This window comes from Sphaerodactylus townsendi, linkage group LG13 (assembly GCF_021028975.2).
Source record: "Sphaerodactylus townsendi isolate TG3544 linkage group LG13, MPM_Stown_v2.3, whole genome shotgun sequence".
Taxonomy (NCBI): Eukaryota; Metazoa; Chordata; class Lepidosauria; order Squamata; family Sphaerodactylidae; genus Sphaerodactylus; species Sphaerodactylus townsendi.
In genome coordinates this window covers 49760203-49770678 of record NC_059437.1, presented here as the reverse complement: position 1 = coordinate 49770678, position 10476 = coordinate 49760203, and the positions used below count along the sequence as shown (strand labels likewise).

General features: G+C 42.8%; 1 protein-coding gene across 3 annotated transcripts; it reads left to right on the top strand.

Moving 5' to 3' along the window:
• Positions 1–2891: 2891 nt before the first annotated feature.
• Positions 2892–8675, top strand: RAN (RAN, member RAS oncogene family). 3 transcript variants are annotated; one of them, XM_048514596.1, is made up of 7 exons: positions 2892–3113; positions 3771–3819; positions 6139–6223; positions 6593–6718; positions 7026–7213; positions 8027–8197; positions 8278–8675. In XM_048514596.1, exons 2-7 carry the CDS (start codon positions 3781–3783, stop codon positions 8320–8322), a joined length of 654 nt encoding a protein of 217 aa, XP_048370553.1. In that variant the 5' UTR covers positions 2892–3113; positions 3771–3780; the 3' UTR covers positions 8323–8675. The 3 variants fall into 3 exon arrangements, with proteins under 3 accessions (XP_048370553.1, XP_048370552.1, XP_048370551.1); XM_048514595.1 differs by having other exon boundaries at positions 2893–3077; XM_048514594.1 differs by lacking the exon at positions 2892–3113 and adding an exon at positions 3399–3560.
• The last annotated feature ends 1801 nt before the right edge of the window (positions 8676–10476 follow it).

Sequence of the window (10476 nt, the reverse complement as noted above, 5' to 3'; positions counted from 1 at the left end):
TAACCCACCAACAGCTTTGTAGAGCCCGGAGTATTTGTTGTACAATGGGCTTTGCTGCTAGTATTTATATAATATGGAATGTTATGTATTTGTTACTACAGCGGTGCAATCCTATATGCAAGCCTTCTGAAGGTGCTAGCAATGGGTAAGATTGGCAGCTGCCAATTCACACTAGAGTTGCCAGGTCCCCACAGGCCACTGGTGGGGGGGTGAGGGGGTAGGTTTAGCAAATATAGGTTAGGAAACTCTTGGAGATTTGGGGATGGACATTTGGGAGGACAGGGACCTCTGTGGGATTCAATGCCATAGACCTCATCCTCCAAAGCATCCATTCTCTCCAGGGGAACTCATCTCTGTGGTCTGGACATGACCTATAATTCTGGGGGATTCCCACTTTCAATAGAGATGCTGGCATCCCGTGTTCATACACGTTGTCCATGGTGGCTTCCACCCTGTAGAACAGCCTGCCCGTGGAGATTAGGCAGGCTCTCACATTCCGATCATTCCACAGAACGCACAAAACAGAAACGTTCAGAGGAGCATTTTTAGAAAGGGATTATACCCGACGTCTAATGAAACAGCTCAAGAGGTTGCTTTTATAAGTGTACAGAATTGTAGTCTATTCTAGGCATTACCCAGCTTTTACTGAAATTATCTTCTTCCTTTCCAGTTCCAGTATCTACATTATAGTATACCTTGCCTTAGTCTATTGTTCACGTTATCTTCTAATTCTGTAATCCCAGTCATTTTGCGTTGGACATCTGATCCTGTATGAATAATTTGTTTTGATTCTGTAAACCACCTTGGGTCTGAGAAGGAAGTCAGGCTATAAAGCAAGCAAGTAAATATATAAAGCAAAGTTACCCCCTTCTAAATCCACGGAGGTCAAAGGCTTCATAAAGATGTAACTCTAATCCCTAGGAAGATAAAACAATGAAGTTTTATCAATGCAGTGATTAGGGTAGCCGGGTCCTCCCACCCCCAGTCACTAGCGGGGTGGGGGCAGGATTGTCAGTCTTAGTTTGAGAAACTCCTGGAGATTTAGGGATAAAACCTGGGGAGAACAGAGACCTCAATGAGGTTCAATACAGGCCACCCTCAAAAACATTCATTTTATCCGAGAGAACTTATCCATGTAGATGGAGATAAGTTGTAATTATGGGGGAAACCCAAGTCTCACTGAGAGGCTGACATTTGTAGCAGTGACGTTAGCAACATAGGCATCAGTATATTTATCCACAATCAATGTAAAATAGAATTGTTCAGGAGATCAATTTTAGGGCTGTTATATTAGAATGATCCGGGAGATGTTTCCAGAAGGGGGACAAGCTTTTAAACTTTACTACAGTATATGGCATGTGTTATTTGTTGCTGTATTATTTTGTTCTCAATACACTGTATTCCTATTTAACTTCTACTGCTTGTATAACCTGTCAGTTAATATTGACAGTGTGTTCAGATTTCTGCAATCTCTATCCTGTTACATTGCTTATTAGATGTCAAGACATTGTTTATGTGGAGACCAAATTCCTGACTCGGTGCAGGACATTTGTTTGGACTGTCATCTTTATGATGAACTAATGGCCCCCAGTGGATTTGCCCTCCCTGGGGCTCTTACCCCAGCGGAGGGGCGAAATAGCCGGCATGCCACCGCTGTCCTTCCCGTCAGTGAGACATGGCACAGGATGCTGTGACAGTGTCTTGTGCCTCTGCACCTGTTCGCCGCCTTATGCTGGTGGCGGTTGGTTTAGACCTAAGCCACCTTAAGTATATATAGCCCCTAAAAAGGCGGCATAAGTCTATACAGCCCCATTGAGGCTTCTGGGTGGCAGGGAGGCATTTTCTCTTTGCAAGCCTCCCCATGCCACCAGGAAGCTTCTCTGGCAGCGACATCACAGCCACGGCGCCACGGCTGGCGGAATAGACTAATAAGACCATTAATTGCTGCCAAAGAATACTTAAGTAGAGCCAGATTTTTCCAGCTTGTGATGCCAGACAAGGACCCAGAAGTCACTTTAGCCATAGCTTAACTTGTAACACCCGTTACAAAATGAAAGACAAACATACATCCTACTTCAGACATTGATCTATGACTTTTTAAAAACGATTCATATTGGACTTTTTAAAAAAGTCCAATATATTTATAGTAATTTTTACATTTCGTTCTATACGTATAATATCTAAATTACGCCAATAAAGGACTTACTCCCTTGCTTCAGAGCGTAATCTGCGGTCAGAAAGCCAGACTATAACCTAAATATTTTCAATATTTTTACAATACAGCAGATATGTAGCATATACCCATACAGCTCTTACTATGAAACTACACCAGAATGGGTTTTGACTAAAATATCAAAGTCACCATATGAAAAGGCAGGATTGTTTTGCTTTATTAAGATGATTTGAAAGGTGCTTCTGCTCACGTTAAGGCACATAATTGTAAGCTTATCTTGTCTAAGCTGATAAGCAGCGAAAGATAATTATTATCAATTAAAACTGTGAGGGCGCAGCCCCCCCCCCCCCACTTGGGGTAATTGATGACTAAAAGAGGGCGCGGGGCAGAAAAAGGAAGCGAGCCTTTCCCGCCAAAACCCTCATTGGCGGTCGTGAGCGCGCGCGCGCCCCCCTGACCGCGAGGGGCTAGGCGGGCAAGGTTGACGGACAAAGGACGCAAGCGTGTCCTCCCTCCCCAATCTCCGTTGCGTCACAAGAGATCTAACCAATCAACGGGGACCGCAGCCCGTGCGCGCCTCCGTGAAGCGCTTCGGGCCGTTGGTTGAGACGGCAAGGAAAGGCGCGCGCGCGCGCGATAGCTCACTCTCCCCGCCCCAAAAGTGGGCGGCCCGTTGTTCCACGGCGGCACGCCCCCCTTCCGGGGTCATGTGACTGAGGGAGGCTCCTCCTCCCCGCCCGCCTGTGCGTCTTTGCCCGCGCTGCCGCGTCTGCGCTTTCCTCCCTCCACCGCCTTCTTCCACGGGGCGTTTGAACGGCCGCGCTTCCGCCATCTTCCTTCGCCCGGTCGCCTGAGAGGGGAGCAAGAGCGTGGGGAAGAGGAGAGCGAAGCCAGGAGAGGCAAGGTGAGGAGCGGGGAGGCGGCCGGGCCCGGCTCGGAGGTAGGCCGCGCTGCGAGGGGGGGGGGGAAAGGAGGCCTCGCTTTGAATCCGCGGTCCGATAGTGCCAGAAGGGGGGAAAGACTCTCCGTTGCCTGACGGGAGGGGGGAGATAACGAAAGGAAGGGCGCGTCACTCCCCCCCGCCCTCCCTTCCCCTTCGGGCAGCGGCGGTTGAACCAAGGCCGTTAGAGGCGCGCGCGGCGTGGGGGAGGGGCGCGCTCGAGGGAGAGAAGGGGAGACTGGCGGGCGGGCGGGTGGAGCGCATGCGCGATGCGGTGGAGGAAGGGCAGCGCCGAGGGGTCTCGGGGCGATGGATGGGCCGCGTGTCGGGTGGACGGAAAGGGAGGGGCGGCGGGCATAACGACTCGTGGAGGGCCTACCTGGGCGGGCGCCTCCTTTTCGCTACGAAGGCTTCCTGTTTGTTCATTACTGCTAATTTAAAAGAGAAGTATGGCTTTTTACCAAAAAAAAATTTATGCTGAGCCATCGCGCGGGGGGGGGGGGGGGAATAACTGGGCGTCCGCCGCCATTTGCTGCTCCCTCCTTTCCCTTTTGACCCGGATGAATAATGAGACACGCGCTTTTTGTGGTGACGGTGTGGCCGAGCACGTTGATCGCGCTTTTTTTTCCGTCTCAATGACTCTTCCTTTCTTCGCAGACGCAGCAGCATGGCAGCCCCACAAGGAGAACCACAAGTGCAGTTTAAGGTAAGCCGCCAGGCAGGAAGGCAGATGGGTGCCGAGATCTTCTCTCCCTTGTTATCCTCATTATTCTTGTTCCAGTCTGAACCCGCTAGAGGTGTTTAAGCTTTTCTTTTTGTGGTGGTTGTTTTTTTGTGTGGTCTGGTGAAAACATTTCTTTAAAAAAACAACCATACAGGCACAATGAAAACAGGCGGAACACAGTGAAACTAAGCAAGGTTGTTTAAAGCTAATTTAAAAACCAGCCACCCACCCCAAATTGGAAATTAATTCCTTTTTTGCTCATATGTGCTTTGTTGGTAGTTCACAGATCCACATGGATGGGGACAACATTCCAGTTGTATAGCTACCAAAGTAGTTGTAGCAGCAAAGTAAAGCAGCAAAGTATTGCTGCTACCAAAGTAGTTGTGTCTTGAGTACACTGACATTAGTATATCTTAAGATCCTATGAGAGGGTTTGCAAATTTGAGGAAATGCTCTCCTGGCTTGATCCTCTTAGGACTAAAGACTGAAAAACAGCATAGAAAAGTGAAAATACAACTTTGTTGTAATACTTAATGACTTACATATTGGAGCTATATCCTATTCATACTTATTTGGGAGGAAGGCTTAACTCTCATGTAAGTGTATATACTTGCAAGTGTAGAGTTTTGTTGCTTCTTCATAGTATTGTAATCTATTCAGATATAAGTGCTTTCTGGACTGGATGCTTAGCTTTCTAGGTTCATGGGTTCGTTAGTTGATAAATCTTTCCATTGTTGGATGAACTGTTAGGTTGCAAATATTTTGGATAGAGGAAGATACAGGAAGTTGTTAACTCATAAAATGATCCTTGGAATGTACTTTTTGGTCACTGAAATGGTCATTTTGGGAAGATTATTATGGAAAAGGTAGTTCCTTGTGCATTCCCTGGGTCAGTACTGATCCATGGGGTGCCGTCACATCACCAAATTTGTAGCTTTTGGTAACTTATAAATTGCATTTTCTCCACAAAATGTTAAAAGTGTATGTGGATTGAGATTCAGTAGAAAATAGTCCAGGATAAACATGCTTAGGTGTTTTTCCTGTGTATTTGTGAATACGTACAACATTGTAACTTCATATGAGAAAGTTGGTGTCAATAACTAAAAAGCAGCTTCTCACCTTTATGCAGTCCTGGTACATATATGACACTGGCACTTATGCAAATACCTCCTTGCTTCACTTAAAAAGGATTTATTTGCTTTCATTGGTTTGACAAATTACTTGATTTGTTAAGCAGTTAACAAAACAAATGCTGATAAACACTGCAGATTTGCAGTGTGAAAAAATGCTTTACGGATACCTTGTTTCTTAGATTTTCTGAAAACTAGATTGACAGAGTCAGTCACCTGCTTTTATGACTAGAGATGGTTTATCCTGTGTCACATCTGAGGTGTAACTTGTATAATTTAGATGCTGAGTGGCTAAATGTACCTTCTGGGCAGTTGTTCCTGGAAAATTAATTAAAAGAGAAAATTGCATCAGTTGAATCTTACAAAACAACATTTTCTGGAAAAAACTTGTGATAAAACTATTAGTTACGTTGCTCTCTTGCACTGAAGATGTCTGGTCTGTTGGTGTCTTGCCCTTTGAGTTTTTAAGTAACTGCCAAGTTTACACCCTTTTTAAGCTTTAGATATGAGATTTATGTTAAGGGATTTCTTAGGAACACAGAGTTGGAAGGGACCCCAAAGGACATCTAATCCAATTCCCCCACCCAAGTCCCCTCCACTATTCCTCTAACCCAGTGGCTCCCAACCTAGGGTACATGTACCCCTCCACTATTCCTCTAACCCAGTGGCTCCCAACCTAGGGTACATGTACACCCCAGGGGTACATGCTAGAGTGTTTTGGGGTATACAAATTATGTAATGAGCTTGCTAATTTGTGGGTACATGGATTAAAAAAAAGGGAACCACTGCTCTAGGCTACATATATTAATGAACCTTGGATCTGTTCTGTTCCACAAGCTACCTAATCATACTTTCATCTCACTCTTCAAGGAATTCAGGGAAAGATGCTGCCAGGTTTTTTATCTATGTTACCCATAAAACACTGAAAGTTTAAGAGAGGGCAATAGGTCCATTATCATTCTGTAAATGTAAGGGATAAGAAGAAAATTGGCATGAACTGTGATCCTTATACTGAGCTATAATATGTGATTGTAATATAGTTTGTTTTCTTGTGATGGAACTTGTTTGTCTTAAATTTCTCTGTTTTTAATTTCTCCATAAGATAGTTTGAAAGTGTACTGTGTACTTTTATAGCAAAAGTAGCATATAAATTGAAAATGTCTTTCAACAGCTTGTTCTGGTTGGCGATGGTGGTACTGGGAAAACAACATTTGTAAAACGTCACTTGACTGGTGAATTTGAGAAGAAGTATGTAGGTATGTTGTATGTTTTCACAATTGTTATCAATAGTTAATTCCTTAATTGCAGTATTACATTAACTTGGCTGGCTATTGTATCTGTTGTGTGATTGTTGTTAGGATAAGGAATGGTTGCTGGCAATAGAAAAAAGTCCCCGAGACATTCCTTTGTACATCTTTTGTAGGCAGGTTAGCAAAGCAGTCCAGAAGCTGCTAGTGGTGTGTAGAGACCCAGTCCTTTGCAAAGCCAGGCTCAGTAGCTGCAGCTATACTGGTCACTTCCTTGTTGCTTGGTGGTCCAGTTAAAATATTCTTGGCTTGTCTAATGTGTCCACGTGCCTATTACATGCATTATCCTAACTCTGTGTTCATAATCCTTGTTTGTAGCTACCTTGGGTGTTGAAGTCCATCCTCTGGTATTCCATACTAACAGAGGTCCTATTAAATTCAATGTATGGGACACAGCTGGGCAAGAGAAATTTGGAGGTCTCAGAGATGGCTATTATATCCAAGGTGAGTGAAGTAGAATGAAAACTTGCTTTGATGGGCTGACTGCTTGCAAAAACAAGAAGGCAGGTTGGTGTATCCAGCACAGGGTTTGAAACTTCACTTGTGACATAGTTCAGAAATTATTATGTAAGGTTTATGTCTTTGGGACAGGTGCCCAAGTAACAAATGTTTTGGTTTTAAGACAGAATACCTAGCTAATTGGCATGGCCTGGTTTCTCTTTTTGCAGAAGAACTCTAGCCATAATTGTAATTGGTCAGAAGCTCACAGTTGTGTTTTATAGCTGCTAACAATATCTATTTCATCTTTCAGCTCAGTGTGCCATCATAATGTTTGATGTAACATCAAGAGTTACATACAAAAATGTACCTAATTGGCATAGAGATTTGGTACGAGTTTGTGAGAACATCCCTATAGTGTTGTGTGGCAACAAAGTGGACATCAAGGACAGGAAAGTCAAAGCAAAATCAATTGTCTTTCACAGGAAGAAGAATTTGCAGGTAATAAAATAATTGTATTTAATAGAGAGCACATATAAAATAGCAGGGTGGAATGGTCTCTTGTTTTAAGAGGGTCTTATTTTCCGTAGATTATATCTAATATTGGATTGCAAAACGTTCCTTAGCAACAACGTACAAAACCCTGTCCTGTTATATATTAATAAGCTTTGTTTTAATGTATTGTGTGATTTGTGTTAAAAAGAAGAAAGATGCTAACTCAAACTTGATGTCTGTATTTGTAGCTCTTTCTGGAAGCTTTTCTGGTTGTATTAAAAGTTATTAGGGTTCTTTTATCTGACAGGGAATTCAAGACAATTTAAAAGGAAATGTGCAATGAAAGTCAGTATAAACTTTATTCTGGGAGCAAGTTATCTGTCATTAAGTATTTTTAAAGATCTTTGACACCCTAACGACAAGATCTGTTGTGGCATAAGTTTTTTGGGCTACAACTCTGTTTCATGATTCCGACGCTGTTTATCCTGTTTGTCAATCTACAGGGTGTACAGAAGAAAAAAAATAAACAATAGAGTCAAGGCCATATAGGAGATACAGCCTGACATTTATTTGCAAAGCTTTGGATATATACAAACTTGTTCACTATTCTTACTTTACATAAACTAGATTTGCACAACAATGTTGGGCTGCATCTGTTATACTTCATAACCTTTTGGTGCACCGTTTACATGTTTTTCTCCCTGTGTGTATGTACTCTACCTAAAGGTAATATACATTTGACAAATTCCTGTGTGTGACAACACTTATTCTATATACATACAGCAATAACAATCACTCTGTCCCTTTACATTTTTTTAGTACTACGATATTTCAGCCAAGAGCAACTACAACTTTGAGAAGCCCTTTCTTTGGCTGGCCAGAAAGCTAATTGGAGACCCCAACCTGGAATTTGTTGCGATGCCTGCCCTTGCACCACCAGAGGTCGTTATGGATCCAGCACTGGCAGCACAGTATGAGCAAGACCTACAGGTAAATGGTTCCCGACCTAAGAGATCTACATTGTGACCCAGGATTTGGGCTGGTGCTGAACGTCTCTTTGCCTCTTGCAGATTGCTCAGACCACTGCACTGCCAGATGAGGACGACGACCTGTGAGGGAGTGAAGCTGGAGCCCAGCGTCAGAAGTCTAGTTTTATAGGCAACTGTCCTGTGATGTCAGTGGTGCAGCGTGTTTGCCACTTTATTATTCTAGCTGAGCAGAACATGTGCTTTAATCTTTGGGATGCTGAATGAGAGAATGGGCTTTGGAGTGAATGTGGCAGTTAAAAAAAAACAACCCTTCATTTTGGACCTGCATATTTAGCTGTTTTGGACTGCAATTTACTCCCTATTTGAGTTTTCACATCTGACTGCTGCAGTCACATCACAGTATTCAGTGGTAAATCTTGTTTGTTACTGTCATTCCCATTCCTTTTTGTTTAGATCATAATAAAGTTGTATTAAAACTATCCAAGCAAGTGAATTGTTATGAATTAAGACTTAATTATTTCAGGTTTGTAAGAGTGTGGTCTGTTTAATTTAGAACTTGGTGTAAATTTGAAAAGCTTTTGTTTTTAAGGGTTTCTGACAAGTCAACTTCCTGTCGCGGGGGGTGTCAAACATGCAGCATGGGGGCCAGATGTGCCTCCTGGAGGGGCCTAACTACCATCAGGCCTGCTTGGGAGCAAGGGGGGGGGGGTGCCTCAGCTCACTCATGAGCCTGATAAGCCCTCTCAAGGCAGCCACCCCTGCTACAGGCTCACCAGTTCCCTTCTGGGGCCAGCTGAGTCACATCTATGTCATATCCAAGTAACAGTTCTCTCATATCCAGCCCTCGTAACAAATGAGTTTGACACTCCTGGTCTAACGCTTTTTAATTTAAGTTTCAGTACTTTAATCTAGGCCAGTAAAAGTATATTGAAGGGGTTGTTGTGATTAGTCACAGAGCCAGGCCTTGTTCTTACTGAGATAGTCAGCCAGGTCAAAAAGTGTCCTATATAAATATTCTTCTATTTAAATATTCCACCATACCGTTCCTGCGAACTCTCATGTATAGTTTGCAGTGGTGCAAGACTTTGGTTGAAAGGAAGCTTTGGCATCCTCTGCTTGTGATCTCAAAAGCCAGTTCTGCTTTGTGGGCCCTGCATTTGAGCAGACATTGCACTTCAGCAAGCATAGTATTGTCTCAGTTCAGCAGACCGCTTTCCTTTCAAACTGCATGTACGTTTACAACAGAGTAACAACTCCATATCTGATGTTAAAGGAACATTCTTGAGTTACAGAGCCAAATAGGTGAGATTACTACTTTGAGGGCTAAAAAGTAATGTGGCCTAGCAAACTATTAGCAGGAAATGAGATATAAGGTGCTTTGTGAACTCTTGTCATGCTGGCTATCAGAATACGCTTCATGCATTTACACAAATCAAGAAAGAAACTCAAAGTGCATGGCTGAAGCTTGATGGGTGACTGGGGCCTTTGGGGGGGTGGGGTGTGGATCCCAGTGTGTATTGCTTGTCTCAGCAGTTACTTCCCACGTGTGCCTCCTTCCTTTGTCCTTAAATTTACCATGTTACTTGGTCCACAATAAAGGTACAAAGAATAAAAATTAAACTGCAATTTAACATTGGTTGGTGCGTTCAAATAAAATCAGGGAGATAATGGTTTTCATTTAGCCTAAAATGCTGTGATATGATGGAACAAGGACTTAAATGGGCATTACAATTGGCTAACCACTGTACCAGAAAAATTGACACTGGAAGTGCTGTGCTATTAAGAAAACAGTTTGGGAAGCATTCCAGTCCCATCTATGCAATGTTTTCTAAGTGCATATTTTATCAAAAATGCCTCAATGTGGTACTCTGTGTACCACATTTTACTGTTTCTGCTGATCACCACCATTGCATACTACACTTGCTATATTTACTTAAAGGTTGCCAAGATTTAATACATTCAAGAAGATCCAACCTTAATAATTGATCACTCTATGTCTCAAGATACTAGGCATGCACTAGTTTCACATGAAAGTAAGGCAATTTCAATCAATTTCTGTGTTCAAATATAATCACTTTTGTGCTGTTTTAGCACTGAATTCCAGTGTTGCTTTCAGTCAGTGGGTAAAATATTACGTTCTGTTTAATTTGATCTAGTGAAATACAGTTTTTGAAATAAATGAGTTTGGAATTAAGCTAAATTAACTCCTCAATTCCAGTGGTCTTGCAAGTCTTGATCAGTAATGCTGTTTTAGAAGCAAGTTAAGAAAACTAGGTAAGT